Source organism: Melanerpes formicivorus, unplaced genomic scaffold (assembly GCF_026170545.1).
Source record: "Melanerpes formicivorus ecotype bairdi unplaced genomic scaffold, bMelFor1.0.p_v2 SCAF_46, whole genome shotgun sequence".
Taxonomy (NCBI): Eukaryota; Metazoa; Chordata; class Aves; order Piciformes; family Picidae; genus Melanerpes; species Melanerpes formicivorus.
In genome coordinates this window covers 3,092,029-3,112,060 of record NW_027142398.1, presented here as the reverse complement: position 1 = coordinate 3,112,060, position 20,032 = coordinate 3,092,029, and the positions used below count along the sequence as shown (strand labels likewise).

The 20,032-nt window shown below is 54.5% G+C and overlaps 1 protein-coding gene across 7 annotated transcripts in view; it reads left to right on the top strand.

Moving 5' to 3' along the window:
- SRGAP2 (SLIT-ROBO Rho GTPase activating protein 2) overlaps positions 1-20,032 on the top strand; it is a 140,828-nt gene that overhangs the window by 49,389 nt on the left and 71,407 nt on the right. For 5 of the 7 annotated variants that reach the window (XM_068159639.1, XM_068159638.1, XM_068159637.1 and 2 more), the window contains 2 exons: positions 2,981-3,173; positions 18,067-18,229. In XM_068159639.1, the coding sequence (XP_068015740.1) occupies positions 2,981-3,173; positions 18,067-18,229 (356 nt within the window). Of the gene's footprint in view, positions 1-2,980; positions 3,174-4,163; positions 4,194-4,367; positions 4,387-18,066; positions 18,230-20,032 lie in introns of those variants that run through there. The other 2 variants (XM_068159644.1, XM_068159643.1) reach the window with 2 other exon arrangements.

The following is a 20,032-nucleotide window of genomic DNA, read 5'->3' as shown; positions in this document are numbered from 1 at the left end:
CAGGATCTGAAGGGGGCTCCAAGCAGGCTGGGGAGGGACTGCTCAGGATCTCAGGCAGTGATAGGACTAGGGGGAATGGAATGAAGCTGGAGGTGGGGAGATTGAGGCTGGAGGTGGGGAGGAAGTTCTTCCCCAAGAGAGTGGTGAAGCCCTGGAATGGGTTGTCCAGGGAGGTGGTTGAGGCCCCAGCCCTGGAGGTGTTTAAGGCCAGGCAGGATGAGGCTGTGGCCAGGCTGATCTAGTGTGGGATGTCCCTGCCCATGGCAGGGGGGTTGGAACTAGATGATCCTTGTGGTCCCTTCCAACCCTGACTGGTATGATGATACTATGATTTTATTCAAGGGCAGTTACCTTGCTGATAATGTGGCTCCATTTGTACCTATCAATCCTTTCTGTGCTTCAAAGTTTAAAAAGGACAGAAAGGGGGGGTGGGAGTTGGGGGGGAAGGCACATAGATGATAAATGTTGAGCATGCCAAACGTGACTAAAACACAGGAGGTAGCAAAGGTCCTGCTTTACCCTTTAAAATCCATTAAAAGCCTACTGAGTGCTACAGGGAATGCTGAGAAGGATGAAAGGGGAAATGATTCCACTGCCTCCAATGTCGTGGCCCTCTGTGACCTCGGTGTCTTGGTGATCTGGGGATGGAAGTGACTGAAGGCTTTGTTTGAAAGGGAGGGAAAACTTTTCCCCCTGTTGCTACCAGGGATGTTTTAGCTGTGTAGCTGTCAGCCACGTGAGCCTGAAACACAATGGGAAGGGATTCTGCAATGCAGGGCAAGGCTGAGTGTGAGGAGAGGAGGACCTGCTGTTTAATCCTGCTTGTGCTCCAGGCATCTTGACCTTGAATTTCAAGGTGGTTATTCACCTTCAGGCACTTGGAACGTTGGCAGCAGAGGCAAAGGGCTTCAGGAGGCTGGTCCTTGTCTTGAGTGATCACAGTGGGTGGGAGTGCTGTGGCCTGCAAGCTGTAGAAGGGGCAAGGAGGGCTTTGGGTGTTTAGAGAGGCTGTTAACCTAATAACCTGTGTGAATTAAAAGATGCTAAAGCACTGAGTTACAAAGTGGAGTGGTGGTTGTGACTGCAGACAGGGAAAGGTCCTGTGTAGTGTGGGGTCCTGTGTAATGTGGTGACCTGTGGCTTGGAGCACAGAATGGTTTGGGCTCAAGGGACCTTAAAGGTCATCTATCCCCAACCCCCTCCTATGGGCAGGGACACCTCCTACTAGACCAGGTTGCTCCAGGCCCCATCCAACCTGGCTTTCAACACTTCCAGCCTTGAAGCCTCCACAGCTTCTCTGGGCAACCTGTTCCAGTGCTTCCTAACCCTCACAGGGAAGGATTTTTTGCCTAGCATCTAGTCTCAGGCCAGCTTCTTCTAGTTTGAAGCCATCACTCTTTGTCCTGCCACTGCCTACCTCTGTAAAAAGCCCTCCTGGAGCCCCTTTCAAATCCTGGAAGGCTGCTCTGAGGTGTCCCTGCTGCTTTCTCTCCTCCAGGATGAACCACCCCAGCCTGGCCAAGCTCTCACAGCCCCCGACTCTGCCCGTGGTGCGTTGTCAGATCAAGGCTGACAAAAACCATCCTCTGCTTGTGTAAGCAAGGGGCAAGCAAGCAGACACTTCATACTTGAGAAAGCCCTGTAAGCCTCAGGAAATTCCTGCAGTCTTGAATTCTCATTTCCCCCCCCCCCCCATTTTGTGGCAGAGCACCTCGTGGTGTGCTTGTGAAAGATGAGCAAGGTTGCCCTCCTCCGAGCCCGGCGCCGCGGGCTCCCCGAGCTGGAGCTGAATCGGCTCATTGTTCCCCTGCGGGCAGCCCTGTCAGCTGTCACTGCTCCCCTCCCAGCACACTGCCTTCCTTCATGGAGAAAAGTGCTGACACTGCATATTTCTGGCTGCAGGGAGTGGGTACTGCTCCTTGCTGCTGTGCAGCAGGAGAGCTGTGTTGTGCAGAGCCTCATCTTGGAGCAGTGTGCAATGGCTCAGGCTGGAAGGGACCTTAGAGATAGTCTGCTCCAACCTCCCAGCTGTGGGCAGGGACACCTCTCAACCAGCCCAGGTTGCTCAAGGCCTCATGCAGCCTGGGCTTAAACACCTCCAGGGGAGGGGGCATCCACAACCTATTCCAGGTTGTTAAGCCTGGAGAAGGAAGACTCCAGGGAGACTAATAGCAGTACCTGAAGGCTGCAGAGCGACTGTTTGCCAAGGCCTGGAGTGATAGGACAAGGGACAGTGGTTTGAAACTGGGGAAGAGGGGTTTTAGATTGGGTGTTAGGAGCAAGTTCTTTAGCAGGAGGGCGGTGGAGCACTGCAGCAGGTTGCCCAGGGAGGTGGTTGAGGCCCCATCCCTGGAGACATTCAAGGCCAGGCTCGATAAGGCTCCGAGCAACCTGATCTAGTGGAGGATGTCCCTGCTGACTGCAGGGGGGGGTCAGGCTGGACAACCTTTGGAGCTCCCTTCCAACCCAGACCATTTTATTACTCTCTGATTCTCGTTCTTGCACTCAGGAGCAGCCTGCAAAAAGAATTGGAGAGCAATTCCCTGAAGTGATTTGCTGAGCTGACGTGGGGGATTGCAGCATGCGCTCCTCTTTCCAGCCTGGGATTCAGTACATTTTTAGGCAGTGAGCGCTGCTCCTCCATGCCAAAACCATGCACTTGACACTTCCAATCGATGCTTTTCAGCAGCAGCAGAGCTTTTTTTTTCCCCCCCTTGCAGGTCTGTGCACTGTGGGTTGCTGGGTGGCTGGTGGCCTGGGTCTGTGGTGTCTCTGAGGTGCAATCAATCACTGTCTGCCCGCAGCTCAACTTGCTCTCCGATGGAGCTTCGCTGCTCTCTCCCTCACGAGGGAAGATGATGATGATGATGATGATGATGACTTTGTTTTTTGAGTGATGTTTTCCTGGAGCATTGTATTGTGTGTGTTTTTCTCTCCAGGGGCTTCCTCTTTTAATCTGGAGTGCTTTCATTTGTTGCAGAGATCCGTGCCCAATTGGTGGAGCAGCTGAAATGCCTTGACCAGCAGTGCGAGCTCCGGGTCCAGTTGCTGCAGGACTTGCAGGATTTCTTCCGCAAGAAGGCAGAGATTGAGATGGATTACTCCAGGAATTTGGAGAAGTTGGCTGAGAGATTCCTGGCTAAAACTAGGAGCACCAAAGACCAGCAATTCAAGTAGAGTATTTGCCTTTTGGTTATTGTTCCTTTTTTTGCCTCCTGATGATGATATTAGGAGTGGCAAAAGAGAGCTGCTGCGGTGAACGGAGGTACCACAGCTGTTGTGCCAGAGTAAAGTGTGTCCCACTGGGCTTAAACCCAGAACCCAGAGGCAGGGGCTAAAACTAGGAGCAGCAAAGCCCAGCAATTCAAGTAGAGTATTTGCCTTTTGGGTTTTGTCCTTTCTTTCCCCCCCTGTAGATGGTAGGAGTGGCAAAAGAGAGCTGCTGCGGTGAACAGAGGTACCACAGCTGTTGTGACAGGGTAAAAGGTGTCCCAACTGGGGTTAAACCCAGAACCCAGAGGTAGGGGCTAAAACCCAGAGGTAGGGGCTAAAACCCAGAACCCAGAGGTAGAGAGCACCAAAGCCCAGCAATTCAAGTAGAGTATTTGCCTTTTGGGTTTTGTCCCTCTTTTTGCCTCCTGGTGATGGTAGGAGTGCCACAAGAGAGCTGCTGCAGTGAACGGAGGTACCACAGCTGTTGTGACAGGGTAAAAGGTGTCCCAACTGGGGTTAAACCCATAACTGAAAAATAGGGGCTAAAACTAGGAGCAGCAAAGCCCAGCAATTCAAGTAGAGTATTTGCCTTTTGGGTTTTGTCATTTCCTTCCCACCCTGTAGATGGTAGGAGTGGCAAAAGAGAGCTGCTGCGGTGAATGGAGGTACCACAGCTGTTGTGACAGAGTAAAGTGTGTCCCAACTGGGGTTAAACCCAGAACCTAGAATTAGGGGCTAAAACCAGGAGCAGCAAAGCCCAGCAATTCAAGTAGAGTATTTGCCTTTTGGGTTTTGTCCTTTCTTTCCCCCCCTGTAGATGGTAGGAGTGGCAAAAGAGAGCTGCTGCGGTGAACGGAGGTACCACAGCTGTTGTGACAGGGTAAAGTCCCCAATTGGGGACACACTTTAACCCAATTGGGTTAAACCCAGAGACCAAAAGTAGGGGCTAAAACTAGGAGCACCAAAGACCAGCAATTCAAGTAGAGTATTTGACTTTTGGTTATTGTCCCTTTTTTTGCCTCCTGTAGATGGTAGGAGTGGCAAAAGAGAACTGCCGTGGTGAACGGAGGTACCACAGCTGTTGTGACAGGGTAACAGGTGTCCTAACTGGGGTTAAACCCAGAACCCAGAGGTAGGGGCTAAAACCAGCAGCACCAAAGCACAGCAATTCAAGTAGAGTATTTGCCTTTTGGGTTTTGTCCTTTCTTTCCCCCCCTGTAGATGGTAGGAGTGGCAAAAGAGAGCTGCTGCAGTGGATGGAGGTACCACAGCTGTTGTGACAGAGTAAAAGGAGTCCCAACTGGGGTTAAACCCAGAACCCATTTTGTGTTTCACAGACTCAAATCATATCACAGAGTGATTTTTGGTTTGGTTGAAAAAAGACCTTTCAGGTCATCCAGTCCAACCAGTCTCTAACTCTGCCAGGGCTGATGCTAAACCACAGCCCTCAGCCCCACACCTCTGCCTCTTTTGAACACCTCCAGTGGTGGAGGCTCGAGCACCTCCCTGGGCAGCCTGTGCCAGGCTTTGAGAGCCCTCTCAGGGAAGAAGGTTCTCTCAGTGTCCAACCTGAACCTCCCCTGGGGCAACCTTCTGCACAGCCTGGTTGCTGACTTCCTTCCTGGTAGCTCAGATGTTGCCAAGAGGGAATGGAATGGTACAGATTGGCACATCTGAAAGGAGGGATTTGCCTGGGAGGGGGGCAAAGCTCTGCATGGATCTGATGGACAGAGGCAGGATTTCCTGCAGTGGCAGTGGCTTGGATCTGGTGGTTGATTGGTGTTTTTTGGGGGTAGCTTCTTTCTGATCTGTTATTTGCTGTGGTTTGCTGTTGCAGCTCTCTGTTTTCAACAGCCTGCCTGCATGCAGGGTAGGATTTCTGTTGTGTCTCTGCTAGTAGCACTTCCAAAGAGTACAGAAATAAGGCCCAAAGTACTTCCAAACAGAGCTGTGCCATTTGCAGGAGGGGAATCCCTAGATCCCAAGCTCTGCCATTTGCAGGAGAGGGATCCCTTAGTGACAATTGTCTCACCTGCTTCAGTTATTTACAGGTGGGTCTGACCATACTGCTTGGGTTGTTCCCCTCTTAGCTTGCTGGGTTGGGATGACTAACACCCAGCAAATGTGGGTTAATGGATTCAGAGCCTTTTGAATTACTACTGGTTCCTTCCTGGAGGAAGGGAAGCAGGAATGGGGCTGGAGGAGAGGACCTGTGGGTAGAGAAGAGGCTGGTGGAGGCTGCATGGCATGGAGACATCAGCCCCAGTGAGTAGGTGGCCAGCACGAAGCTGTGGCCACAGGGCTCCTGTAGCTGATGCCATAGAATGGTTTGGCTTGGAAGGGACAAAGTTCTTCTAGCTCCAATCCCCTGCCATGGGCAGGGACACCTCCCACCAGCCCAGGTTACTCAAGGTCTCATCCATCCTGGCCTTGAACACCTCCAAGGAGGGAGCATCCACAGCCCCCACCAGGCAACCTGTTCCAGTGTCTCCCCACCCTCACTGGCAAGAAGTTCTTCCTAATTTCCAGCCTTGATCTGCCCTCCTCAAGCTTCAATTAATTCCCCCTTGTCCTGTCATTCCCAGCCCCTGTCAAGTCCATCCCCAGCTCTCCTATAGCCCCCTTCAGGTACTGGAAGGCTGCTCTGAGGTCTCCCTGGAGCCTTCTCTTCTCCATGCTGAGCAGCCCCAACTCTCAGCCTGTCCCCATAGGGGAGGTTCTCCAGCCTCTGCTCATCAGCAGTGCAGAAGCTTGTGGGGTTTTGTTGTCAGGACAGCAGCTGGGCAGAGCAGCCAGCACAGGCAGCCTTGGGATCTGAATCACTGCTGCTTTGGCCAGAGTGGGCTGAGAGGATCCATCTGGGTCTGCCCCCACCCAAGGTGCAGCGTCACTTCGAGCGCTGTTTGGGTCAGGCCACTCTCTGTGTGTTTGTTTTGGTGGTGTTGCTGTGTTTGGAAGGGCCATGAGGCTGTCTCAGCCTTCCCTTTCTGCTGCAGGCTCTTGTTGTGAAAGCCACCAAGTAGGCACCCTTGGAATTTCCTTTCTGCCCACCTTCTGATGTCCTTTACCTCAGCTCTCGTTTCAAACCCACACTGTGCTAAGCTGCTGGGGAAAGCAGAGCTCCCAGGGCCAGGACACTTTGCAGGAGGTTTATTTTGGGTACCTATGGAGTTGTAATTGTCTGAAGTGGTTTTGTTTCCCTTTCCCTTGCCAGTGAAAGTGTTCTCCCAACTCTAAACTGCACACATTCTGCACATGCCTCGAGGATGGCATCCAAGAAAGGAGCTCTGGAGCTCTTCATTTCCCCTCTGTATTGTAATTGCTCTTTTCAGTTCATTTTCTTGTTCTCCCTGGTGAAGATGGAGGCCATGTCGTTTCACAAGGCTGACTGAAGGCCCTGGAGCACCTCTGCTATGAGGAGAGGCTGAGGGAGCTGGGGGTGTTCAGCCTTCAGCAGACTCCAGGGAGACCTCAGAGCTGCCTGCAAGTACCTGAAGGGATCCTGCAGGAAGGCTGCAGAGGGACTTTGCCTGAGGGTGTCTGGAGACAGGACAAGGGGGAATGGTTTGAAGCAGAGGGGGAGCAGGGTTAGACTGGAGCTTAGCAAGGAGTTCTGCAGTAGGAGAGTGGTGAGACTCTGGAACAGGCTGCCCAGGGAGGCTGTGGATGCCCTCTCCCTGGGGGTGTTCAAGGCCAGGTTGGATGAGGCCTTGAGCAGCTGAGTCTAGCTGAGAGCTGTCCCTGCCCCTGGTGAGGAGGTTGGAGGAGATGATCTCTGAGGTCCCTTCCAACCTGAGCCATTCTATGTATGAGGGTGGTGAGGCTCTGGAGCAGGCTGCCCAGGGTGGTTGTGGATGCTTCCTCCCTGGGGGTGTTCAAGACCAGGCTCAATGAGGCTTTGAGCCACCAAGTCCAGTGGAGAGGCATCCCTGCCTGTGATGCTGGAGGTGCTGAAGCTGTAATCTCATTTGGAAGCCCCCAGAAGCCCATTTGATCATAGTCCAGCCATCAGATCTCTCCTCCTGAGGAGCCTGGTATTACATGGCTGGGAGATGGGCAGCAGTGGGTGGCTGCTCTGTAATTGCCTGGCTGTGACCCTATAAATGCAGAGTAATAGCAGGTTCCTTCCAGAAGGTGCTAATTATGTCAGAAGGTACCATATCATTCAGTCAGTGCTTACCATGTCACTTGCCTTTTTTTAGGCCTCCTAACACACTGTCAAGGAGGAAATCTGTCAGGCAGGAACCCTGTAATTTGCATCTGCTTCCATACTCAAGAGCTATTATGGAATTGCCAACTTGCTCCCAGTGTGTTCATTTGAGGGAATGCTGTCAAGGGCAAGGAGGCTTCAGCCTGACCCTTGATGTTGGCTTGTGTGGCTTCCTCCACCATCCATCTCCAAGCTGGTTAAAGCACAGGCTTAAAGGAAAGACACTGGTGGAAGGCAGTGAAGTTGGTGAAGGGTGTGGAGAACAGGGCTGGTGAGGAGCAGCTGAGAGGGCTGGGGGGGGTTGGTTTAGTCTGGAGAAAAGGAGGCCCAGGAGAGGCCTCATTGCTCTCTACAGCTCCCTGAAAGTGTGCCCAAAAAGCTGTAGTGAGGTTGGTGTTGGCCTCTTGTCCTCCCAGCTGACAGGGCAAGAGGAAATGGCCTCAAGGTGCACCAAGGGAGATTTAAATTGGGTGTTGGGAAGTGTTTCTTGACTGCAAGAGAGGTCAGGGGTTGGAACAGGCTGCCCAGGGAGGTGGTGGGGTCCCTGTCCCTGGAGGGGTTCAAAGAAACCTGTGGCCATGGTAAGGTGGAATTGGTGGTTTGATGATCTTGGAGGTCTTTTCCAACTGAAAGAATTCTGTAAGTCTATTAAAAAAAGCAATAGGAAGAAGAAAGAGGCAAGGAAAAGAAAGGGGGGGGGGGAAGAAGGGGGGGAAAAGGGATGGAAAAGAAAGGAATGAAGAAAAAGAAAGGAAGAAAAAAGAAAGGAAAATTGAAAGGGAGGGGGGAAAAAGGAGGGGAAAAGAAAGGAAAAGGTGGGGAAGAGAAGAAAGAGTTACAGGGAAAAGGAAGAGAAAATAAAAGAATAAAAGGGGAGGGGGGGGAAGGAGGAATAAAAGGAGAGGGGGAGAAGGAGGAATAAAAGGAGGGGGGAGAAGGAGGAATAAAAGGGGAAGGGGAGAAGGAGGAGTAAAAGGGGAAGGGGAGAAGGAGGAATAAAAGGGGGAGGGGGAGAAGGAGGAATAAAAGGGGGAGGGGGAGAAGGAGGAATAAAAGGAGAGGGGGGAGAAGGAGGAATAAAAGGAGAGGGGGGAGAAGGAGGAATAAAAGGAGAGGGGGGAGAAGGAGGAATAAAAGGAGAGGGGGGAGAAGGAGGAATAAAAGGGGAGGGGGAGAAGGAGGAATAAAAGGAGAGGGGGGAGAAGGAGGAATAAAAGGGGAGGGGGAGAAGGAGGAATAAAAGGGGAGGGGGAGAAGGAGGAATAAAAGGAGAGGGGGGAGAAGGAGGAATAAAAGGAGAGGGGGGAGAAGGAGGAATAAAAGGAGAGGGGGGAGAAGGAGGAATAAAAGGGGGAGGGGGGAAAGGAAAGGAGGAAAAAGGGAAGTGCTATTTTAAGGCCACATTTTGAATCGAGCTAATTTTTGGGAAGCCGGATCCTGAGCAGCGATTGTCAGCTGGAGAGCTGAACGTGCAGGAGAGCCCAGCATGAAATTCAGATGGCTTTCTGGCAGCCTTTGCCTTGAAGTAGAAGATGCAGAAGAAGTCTGGCAAGCCTCGGGCTGAGCACTTGTAAACAACAGATGTTCGTAAGCGGGATCTCTTGGAAGGAGCGGGGCAGGGAGCAGGGCAGGGAGTGGGGAGCGGGGCAGGAAGCTGGGGCAGGGAGTGAGGCAGGGGGCAGGGCAGGGAGCAGGGCAGGGAGCAGCACAGATGACCACGCTCGTGGTCCTCCAGAGCTGCACTGAGCTGTGGCAAGGGGGGGAAAGGAGAGGCAGGCTGGGCTTGAACAGTGTGGCCAGCAGGAGCAGGGAGGTCATTCTGCCCCTGGACACTGCACTGGTTAGGACACACCTGGAGTCCTGTGTCCAGTTCTGGGCTCCTCAGTTTAGGAAGGAGGTTGAGTTGCTGGAAGGTGTCCAGAGAAGGGCAACAAAGCTGGGGAGGGGTCTGGAGCACAGCCCTGGGAGGAGAGGCTGAGGGAGCTGGGGTTGCTTAGCCTGGAGATGAGGAGACTCAGGGGTGACCTTATTGCTCTCTACAACTACCTGAAGGGAGATTGTAGACAGGCAGAGGTTGGTCTCTTCTCCCAGGCAGCCAGTACCAGAACAAGAGGACACAGTCTCAGGCTGCGCCAGGGGAGGTTCAGGCTGGATGTTAGGAAGAAGTTCTACACAGAGAGAGTGATTGCCCATTGGGATGGGCTGCCTGGGGAGGTGGTGGAGTCCCCATCATTGGAGGTGTTCAGGAGGAGACTTGCTGGGGTGCTTGGTGCCATGGGTTAGCTGTTTGGGTGGGTTGGATTGGTTGATGGGTTGGACACGATGATCTTGAAGGTCTCTTCCAACCTGGTTTATTATTAGTAAGTCAGCTTTAGGCTTCTTGAAAGCAAAGGGCTTTCTTTGAAGAGAGGATGAGAGAGGCTGGGAGGGGAGGTGTGTGTGGAAGGGAGCTCTTGGGTCACCTTGGGCTTTGTGTTGCTGTTGGTTTATTGTCAAAGGTGCTGGAAGCCTGCAGCAGGCTGCCCAGAGGGCTCTTTGCACTGGTGCCCAGTGACAGGACAAGGGGCAAACTGGAACCCAGGAGGCTCCATCTGAACAGGAGGAGAAACTTCCTTGGTGTGAGGCTGCTGGAGCCCTGCAGCAGGCTGCTCAGAGAGGTTGTGGAGTCTCCTTCTCTGCAAAGCTTCCAACCCCCCCTGGCCATCATGCTCCCAGGCAGGCTGCTGTGGGTGCCCTGCTGTAGCCAGGGGGGTTGGAGTGGATGATCTCCAGAGGTCCCTTCCAACCCAAACCGTGCTGGGGTTGTGGGATTTGAATGGTGAGCTGTCCCTCTGCTGGCTGGAGCTGAGTCCTGGGGTTTCTTTCATAACAGCTGGAAGATTTTCCTAAGCAGGAGGCTTGCTTTTATTGAGTGACCTCAGTGCAGCCCCAGAGCTTCAGGGATGCACGACCAGCACCAGTCACAGAATGGCTCAGGTTGGGAGGGACCTCAGAGATCATCTAGTCCAACCTCCCCCACCATGGGCAGGGACACCTCTCAGCCAGACCCTGCTGCTCATCCAACCTGGCTTTGCACAGGGAGGGGGCAGCTGCTTGTTTTCCAGGATCTTGGTGGCTATTCTGGGATGTACCAGGTCTGGCAATGTCTGTTGCACATCTCAACAGATCCCAAATATTATAGGGGGGGGGGTGGTGGAACAGGAAGCTTCAGTTTGTGTCTGTACCACCAGGAGACTTCTCAGGCTGAAGGAAGGATGGGCAGAGAAGTTTCCTGTCATGGAGTAGGGGGAATGGAATGAAGCTGGAGGTGGGGAGATTCAGGCTGGAGGTGAGGAGGAAGTTCTTCTCCATGAGAGTGGTGAAGCCCTGGGATGGGTTGTCCAGGGAGGTGGTTGAGGCCCCAGCCCTGGAGGTGTTTAAGCCCAGGCTGGATGAGGCTGTGGCCAGGCTGATGTAGTGTGGGGTGTCCCTGCCCATGGCAGGGGGGTTGGAACTGGCTGATCCTTGTGGTCCCTTCTAGCCCTGACTGATTCTATGTTGCCTGTGTTCATTTAGATGCTTCTCTCTCTTTCTTCAATAGGAATTTGAGTCTCATCTGGCTCATTCCTTCATCCCAGTGTTCCTGTTCCTAGCTTGTGGGTGTCTGGGGTTTGTTTTGGTGGGTTTTTTAATCTAGTAAGGGTAGAAGGTTTGTTTCCAAGGCTGTTTCTGACTGGGGTTGCCTTGCAATGCCCATCCAAGTGCTGCTGGCCTTTGCTGCTGTCTCCTGCTTGCCTTGAAGCAGATCACCCTTGGATTGTCTCTGAGCTCCTCACATGAATGAGTAATTTAATTAAGCCACTGCAGATACTTGGGACTCAATCTTCCCTTCTGATCTTTTTGAGAGCAACTGGGAGCTTTGAAGTGGAAGTTGCACAGGACCCAATCAAGATAACACCCCAGGAAACCACAGAGCTTCATACTTTGTGGTTCCTTCACAATCTCTGCACAGCTTCCTCTTCCTGCTCCCACCCTCCCACCCCACTCTGTGCTTGCTGTGATCTGGTCTCATTCAGGCTGACCTAAATCAGCTCTCCAGGGTCACTATCTTCACACCATCTCTAAATGAGTGGAAGTTAATGCTTGTAGTGAACCTGCTCCAGGCATCTTCACAGAGTCACAGGATCCAGCAAGTTGGAAGGGACCCTCAGAGGTCATCTTGCCCAACCCCCCTGCAGGCAGCAGGACACCACCAGCCAGAGCAGGGCTGCCCAAGGCCACATCAAGTCTGACCTTGAATGTCTCCAGGGGTGAGGCCTCCACCACATCTCTGGGTCACCTGTTCCAGTGTCTCCCCACCCTCACTGTGCACAACTTCCTCCTGATGTCTGCCCTAAACCTCCCCTGCTCCACTGGGACAGGTTGCCATGGGAGGTCATGGATGTGTGCTCCCTGGGGGTGTGGAAGGCCAGGCTGGATGAGGCTTTGGGCCAACCTGGTCTGGTTGAGAGGTGTTGCTGCCCGTGGTGGGGAGCTTGGAGTGGGTGATCCTCAAGGTCCCTTCCAACCTAAGGCATGCTGTGATTCCATGAGTCTTGTCTGTAGTTGTGACCCTTGGTCCCTGCTGGACCCTTGCTCCCTTGCATTTGGTCTTGCTGTAGTCCTACCCCTTGATCCTTGCTGCTCACGTGGATCTCACCCACTGTGACTCTGGAGGGTCAGCAGTGACCGCAGGCAGCATCCTGGCTCTGGGTTGTGCCCTGTGCTCCTTGGGGCTTGGCCTCCTTCCCTTTTTCATCCCTCCTCTGTGATTCCAGGGGAAGACTGGGAGCAGAATCCCCTTCAGCAGCTCCCCTGAGAATTGCAATGGTTAATGGCAGTCACAATTGGCTCCCCTGCCATCTGCTTGTGGTTAGGAGAGCAGAGGGCTGTTGTAAACAGTTGGGTAACTTCTGCTCCCTGTGTTGTCAAAACTGTTGCCACGTTCCACCCCAGGAAAGGGCTGGGCCTGTGGAGGTGCTGTCACAGTTAATGTGTCTGGAGTTCTAAAGGCCACTTGGAAGGTTGGAAGCAGGCAGCTACCTCTTTCTGTGCTGTTTGTGCCTCAAGGCTGCTTCGTGTCCGCGCTGGGAGGATCCTCACTAGCAAACAACGGAGAGGTTTTGCCTTGCCTCCTCTGAGAGCCTTGCTGGGAAAACATCAACCTGGACAAAGGCAAGAAGCCCAGCCTGGAGGGCTTGGAAGGGATCCCTGGAGATCATCCAGTCCTAGAGCAGGGCACCCACAGCAGCTTGCCCCAGGAGCACAATGGCCAGGAGGGGTTGGAAGCTCTGCAGAGACTCCACAACCCCTCTGGGCAGCCTGCTGCAGGGCTCTGCCACCCTTACAGCAGCTAACTGTGTCTGTATGTTTGTGTGGAGCTCCCTGGGTGCCAGTTTGTGCCCAGTGCCCTTTGTCCTGTTGCTGGGCACCCCTGACAAGAGTCTGGCCCCATCCTCTTTGTCCCCCACCCCTTTAGCTCTTGCTGAGCAGCAATCAGATCCCTTCTGGGGCTGCTCTTCTCCAGGCTCAACAGCCCCAGGGCTCTCAGCCTTTCCTCATAAGACCACTGTGTACCTCTGCCTGCAGGGAGGTTGGAGCCAGGTGGGGGTTGGGCTCTTCTCCCAGGCAAGCAGCACCAGAACAAGAGGACACAGTCTCAAGCTGTGCCAGGGGAGGTTCAGACTGGAAGGGAGGAGAAAGTTCTTCCCAGAGAGAGTTGTTGGCCACTGGGATGTGCTGCCCAGGGAGGTGGTGGAGTCCCCATCCCTGGAGGTGTTCAAGAGGGGATTGGATGTGGCACTTGGAGCCATGGTTCAGCAGTCATGAGATGCTGGGTGCCAGCTTGGACTTGATGATCTCTGAGGTCTTTTCCAACCTTGTTGATTCTGTGATTTTTCCCAGGGTGCTGAAGGGGTTAATGAAACCAACAGAAATCCAAAAGGGGGATGGGGTGGGAGGGGGGAACCCAAGCAAAGGAATTCCAAGGCCAAATCTTGCTGAGGGCAGAGCTGTGGCTGCAGGAGGCTGGGCTGAGGGTGGGGCAGTGCCAGCACACAGCCCAAGGTGACAATCCTGGTGGCAGAGTGGAAGCCTGTGGGGCTGTGCTGCTGCTTCCTCCTGCAGGATGCTGGTGGCCTTTCATCTCTAACCACACCAGGGTGTCTCACCAGCCCATCTGGCGCCATTAGACACCAGCAATTTGCCTCACCAGGCTCTTCCTGGCCTCTTGGTATTCAGGCTATGTGCTGCCTGAGAATAGCTCTGGGTCTTGTGGTGGGGCAGGCTGGACAGCTGGGAGCTGACCACTTAACTATTGCATCCCTGCTGGTCCCCATTCAGCCTCTCAGTTTGCTGTGGGAAGCAAAGCACTCAGGCTGTGCTGCTCTCTGCTTGCCTGCACCTGTGCTGGCCCAGAGTTCCCAACCCAAGGGGATCACAGCATGGCTCAGGTTGGAAGGGACCTCAGAGATCATTGACTCCAAGCTCCTCATGTGGGCAGGGACAGCTCTCAACTAGACTCAGCTGCTCAAAGTTGTGGCCCTTGGTTCTTGTTGGACCCTTGGTCTCTTGCTTCTATCCTTGCCTGAAGTTGCAGCCCATGGTCCTTGTTGGACCCTTGGTCTCCTGCATGTGTGCTTGTCTAGGCTTGAAACCATTGGTTCTTGTTGGACCCTTGGTCTCCTGCTTGTGTGCTTGTCTAGGCTTGAAACCATTGGTCCTTGTTGGACCCTTGGTCTCCTGCATGTGTTCTTGCCTGAAGTTGCTGCCCATGGTCCTTGTTGGACCCTTGGTCCCTTGTATATGTCCTTGTTTATAGTTAAAGCCATTGGTTCTTGTTGGCTCCTTGGTCTCTTGCTTTTATTCTTGCCTATAGTTGCAGCCCATGGTCCTTGTTGGACCCTTGATGCCTTGTCTATGTCCTTGTCTATAGCTGCAGCCCTTGGGCCTTGTTTAGACCCTTGGTCCCTTCCATGTGTTCTTCTCTATAGTTGCAGCCCTTGGTCCTTGTTAGTATTTAGTATCACAGAATCAGTCAGGGTTGGAAGGGACCACAAGGATCATCCAGTTCCAACCCCCCTGCCATGGGCAGGGACACCCCACACTAGATCAGCCTGGCCACAGCCTCAGCCAGCCTGGCCTTAAACACCTCCAGGGCTGGGGCCTCAACCACCTCCCTGGACAACCCAGTCCAGGGCTTCACCACTCTCATGGGGAAGAACTTCCTCCTCACCTCCAGCCTGAATCTCCCCACCTCCAGCTTCATTCCATTCCCCCTAGTCCTATCACTCCCTCAGAGCCTGAGCAGTCCCTCCCCAGCCTTCCTGGAGCCCCCTTCAGATCCTGGAAGGCCACAATGAGGTCACCTCAGAGCCTTCTCTTCTGCAGACTGAACAGCCCCAACTCCTTCAGTCTGTCCTCACAGCAGAGCAGCTCCAGCCCTCTGCTCATCCTCCTGGCCCTGCTCTGGACACCTTCCAGCACCTCCAGATCCCTCTTGCCATAGGGCCTCCAGAACTGGAGGCAGGACTCCAGGTGGGGTCTCCCCAGGGCTGAGCAGAGGGGGAGAATCACCTCCCTTGCCCTGCTGGCCACACTTCTCCTGCTGCAGCCCAGGATCTGATTGGCTTTCTGGGCTGCAAGTGCACACTGAGAGCACACTGAGAGACCCTTGGTCCCTTCCATGTGTTCTTGTCTGTAGTCTCAGCCCATGGTCCTTGTCAGACCCTTGGTCCCCTGCTTGTATTCTCACCTAGAGTTTACAACCCATGGTGCTCATTGGACATTGCTTCTTGCCTCACCTAGATAAAAGCTCAGTGTCTGTGTTCCCTTCTCTGGTGGTGCAGCTCCCAGCAGCCTGCAGCTCCTTACCTCCCCCTGTGCCCTCCCTAGGGCTGGCAGCAGCCTGCTCAGGACCGACCAGGAGGTTCCCAGCTCTATTAGCCAGGGCTCACAGCTACTAATTAGCTCTCTGGCAAATTAACAAACCAAACAGTGTGCTGCAAGCACTGATTGCAGATTGGGGAGGAGGGGGAGTGTGAAGGGGGGTGGGGAGGGTGGGCAAGCCTTTGATTTCTGCAGCTTCACATCTGGCAGCTCCAACCTTGTGCAGCTCTGCATTTTGATCATTCCAGCTGGGGCTGCACGTCAGGAGGGTCTGCAGCACAGGACACTGGAGCACAAAGGGAGCTGTTCCCTGAAGGGAAGCAAATCTGGGCCTCCTCACACTCCCCTTTTCCCCTTTTCCTTCTCTTCTTCCTTTGTACTTCTCCCTCCTTTTATTTTTCTTCCTTTTCCCCTCTTCTTCCCCTCCCCCCCTTCTGTTACCTTTCTTTTTCCGTTTTTATCCTTTTTCCTCCTTCCCCCTTTGTTCCTCCTTCCCCCTCTCTCTTCCTCCCCTCTCCTCCTTCCCCCTCTCTCTTCTTCCCCTCTCCTCCTTCCCCCTCTCTCTTCTTCCCCTCTCCTCCTTCCCCCTCTCTCTTCCTCCCCTCTCCTCCTTCCCCCTCTCTCTTCCTCCCCTCTCCTCCTTCCCCCTCTCTCTTCCTCCCCTCTCCTCCTTCCCCCTCTCTCTTCCTCCCCTCTCCTCCTTCCCCCTCTTCTCTTCCTCCCCTCTCCTCCTTCCCCCTCTCTCTTCCTCCCCCTCGCCTCCTTCCCCCTCTCTCTTCCTCCCCTCGCCTCCTTCCCCCTCTCTCTTCCTCCCCTCGCCTCCTTCCCCCTCTCTCTTCCTCCCCTCTCCTCCTTCCCCCCCCTCTCTTCCTCCCCTCTCCTCCTTCCCCCCCTCTCTTCCTCCCCTCTCCTCCTTCCCCCTCTCGCTTCCTCCCCTCTCCTCCTTCCCCCCCCTCTCTTCCTCCCCTCTCCTCCTTCCCCCTCTCGCTTCCTCCCCTCGCCTCCTTCCCCCCCTCTCTTCCTCCCCTCTCCTCCTTCCCCCTCTTCTCACCCAAACCCAAGAGAACCCAAAGCCCAGAAACCTCTCTCTGCTCCCCACTGCCCAAACAGCACAGCTCCACACCTTGCAGCATCCCTGACAAGCTTGGGGTCACTTCAAGGGGCACCTTCAAGCCTCTCAATGTCCTTCCTGAATCGAGGAGCCCAGGCCTGGACAGCAGGGCTCAAGGTGTGGCCTGAGCAGTGCTGAGCACAGGGGCAAGGAGTAAGGTGGGGAAGGTTCCAAGAGGAGAAAGATCCAGCTGGTGGCAGGAGTGTGGCTTTCCCTTTTGCTCAGGCCAGAGCTGGATGCCTGCAGGTGGTTGGGTTTGTACCCAGCCCCCAGGTTCTGCTTCAGCTGCAGATTGGTGTTCAGCTAACTGGATGCCTGGCCAGGATGTGGGGCTGTGATGGTTTATTTTTCTTTGCTCTTTTGTTGTTGTGGTGAAGGCACAAATGGCTGAGGCAGGGCTGTGAAACCTATTGTCAGGCACTGGAGCCAGGGCTTTTCCCTCAGGCACTGCAATTTATGCAGAAGATCTTGGATTCAAAAGGGGAAGAGATTGGGGGTGTGGAAATTAGAGCCTGCACTTGGCATAGTGGAGCTTGCATTGGCCTGGGCTGCTCGTTGGGGGACAAAAGCTCATGGCTGGGTGAATGTTGGCCTGTGCCATTGAGGAGGGATTTGGTGGGGGTTCAGTGGCCTTGTGATAGCCTTGCTCTGCTCTGCTCTGCTCTCCCTCAGCAAAGCCATGCGTCCCACAGCTGGCTTTCGAGGGTTTGTAGATGGAGAGAGCACCACAGGACCCCAGAATGGGTTGGGCTGGAAGGGACCTGAAAGCTCAGCCAGTTCCAACCCTCCCTGCCATGGGCAGGGACACCTCCTGCTAGCCCAGGTTGCTCAAGGCCTCATCCAGCCTGGTCTTGGATGCTTTCAGGGTTGCATGGTTTAGGTGATTTAGGTGGTGTTGGATGATAGGTTGGACACGATGATCTTGAAGGTCTCTTCCAACCTGCTCTGCCCTCCTCTGCTCTGCCCTCCTCTGCTCTGCCCTCCTCTGCTCTGCCCTCCTCTGCTCTGCCCTCCTCTGCTCTGCCCTCCTCTGCTCTGCCCTCCTCTGCTCTGCCCTCCTCTGCTCTGCCCTCCTCTGCTCTGCCCTCCTCTGCTCTGCCCTCCTCTGCTCTGCCCTCCTCTGCTCTGCCCTCCTCTCCTCTGCCCTCCTCTCCTCTGCCCTCCTCTCCTCTGCCCTCCTCTCCTCTGCCCTCCTCTCCTCTGCCCTCCTCTCCTCTGCCCTCCTCTCCTCTGCCCTCCTCTCCTCTGCCCTCCTCTCCTCTGCCCTCCTCTCCTCTGCCCTCCTCTCCTCTGCCCTCCTCTCCTCTGCCCTCCTCTCCTCTGCCCTGCCCCAGTGTCTCCCCCACCCTCACTCATCTTCAGTCTCAATCTGCCCTCCTCAAGCTTCAGTCCATTGCCCCTCATCCTATCAAAAGTCCCTCCCCAGCCCTCCTGTAGCCCCCTTCAGGTACTGGCAGGCTGCTCTAAGGTCTCCCTGGAGCCCTGTCTCCTCCATGCTGAGCATCCCCAGCTCCCTCAGCCTGTCTCCAGGGGGGAGCTTCTCAGCCCTCCGAACGGAATCGGTTTTGTCCGCTCAGGTAGGATCCTGCTCAGTTCTTGTCTCTCTTTTTTGGTGTGACTTCTCTAGGAAGGATCAGAATGTGCTGTCACCTGTCAACTGCTGGAACCTGCTGCTGAACCAGGTGAAGAGGGAGAGCAGGGATCACACCACCCTCAGCGACATCTATCTCAACAACATCATCCCGCGCTTCGTGCAGGTCAGCGAGGACTCCGGCCGCCTCTTCAAGAAGGTGAGGGCTGTGCTCACCAGAGATTGGCTTCTCTTCCTTGCCTCCTTCTCAGATGCCAAATGGGAGCTGCCTTGGGCTCAGTCTGGAGAGCAGGGTGTGTTCTGCCTCCTCCAGCAGGTGTTTGTCTGAGCTGCAGAAGGGTTCCTGTGGCAGGCTGAGCAGCGAGGGCCCTGCCGTGCTCTGTGTCCTCTCTCTGTTTGCTCCAGGTTTCAGGGGGTAGGAAGGGAGGATGAGGAAGGTTTGTCAAGTGGTGCACTCTTGTTTTCACAGGCTGCATCAGGCTGGAAGGGACCCTCAAAGGGCCCCTTGTCCCAACCCCCCTGCAGGCAGCAGGGACACCTTCAACCAGAGCAGGCTGCCCAGGGCCACATCAAGTCAGATCATAGTATCATAGAATCAGTCAGGGCTGGAAGGGACCACAAGGATCAGCCAGTTCCAACCCCCCTGCCATGGGCAGGGACACCCCACACTAGATCAGCCTGGCCACAGCCTCAGCCAGCCTGGGCTTAAACACCTCCAGGGCTGGGGCCTCAACCACCTCCCTGGACAACCCATTCCAGGGCTTCACCACTCTCATGGGGAAGAACTTCCTCCTCCCCTCCAGCCTGAATCTCCCCACCTCCAGCTTCATTCCATTCCCCCTAGTCCTGTCACTACCTGAGATCCTGAGCAGTCCCTCCCCAGCCTTCTTGTAGGCCCCCTTCAGATCCTGGAAGGCCAGTATCTTGAATGCCTCCAGGGATGAGGCCTCAACCACCTCCCTGGGCAACCTGTTCCAGCGTTTCACCACTCTCATTGTGCAGAACTTCCTTCTGGTGTCCAACCTAAGTCTTCCCTGCTTCAGTTTCAAACCAGTGCCTCTCATCCTATCACCAGAGGCTCCTCTGAACAGCTCCTACTCAGCCTTCCTGTAGATGCCCTTCAGATACTGAAATCAGCTCTAAGGTCTCCTTGGAGCCTTCTCCAGGCTGAACAGCCCCAACTCTCCCAGCCTGTCTGCACAGCAGAGGTGCTCCAGCCCTCTGATCATCCTTGAGGCCTCCTCTGGTCCTGCTCCATCAGGTCCATGCCCTGCTTGTGTTGGGGGTCCCAGAGGTGGGCACAGCAGTGCAGGTGAGGTCTCAGCACAGCAGAGCAGGGGGGCAGAATCACCTTTTGTTCCCCCATTTCCCTTCCTTCTGAGCCATTGCCCAAGCAGAGGAGGAACCTTCTGATCCCCAAGTAATGTCACACTGAGGCCTTTCTGACCTTTTAAAACTTTCTGGTAATTACATTATGGCTGCTGAGATGCTTACAGAGGATTATTGCCTGGCACTCCCTCTTCAGTTCCTCTTAATCCTGCCAAAGGAGAAGTAATCTCCCCATTGGCTTTCAACAAAGGAAGGTGGCTGAGGAAAACTGCCTTGCAAAGGAGGGCATGGGAAGGGATATTATCCCAGCTTGGCTGGAAGTGAGCATCTCCCTTCCCAGCCCCTTGTGTGAGCAGGGCTTTCCCCCTGGCTTGTTGGACTTTGTGGGGGGCAGTGGGATTTGACTAAACCCAATCCAACAACCCAGCACCAACCCAACTCCCCCCCTGGTGCCTTCCTCACAGGCTGAAGGCAAACTGCTGTTGATTTGTGCAGACAAAGGCCACTTGTTTCTAGATTGCAGCTCCTTGTTGTCTGAGTCTTTGCCAGGCAAACCAAATGGGCTGAAGGCCAAACCAGGTTTCAGACACTGCCCCACTTGTCCTGGGTGGTTAAAAACAAGCCCTGAGTCCTCTCCTACCTGCAGTGTCACGTTAGGATGAGAGGAAGTGGC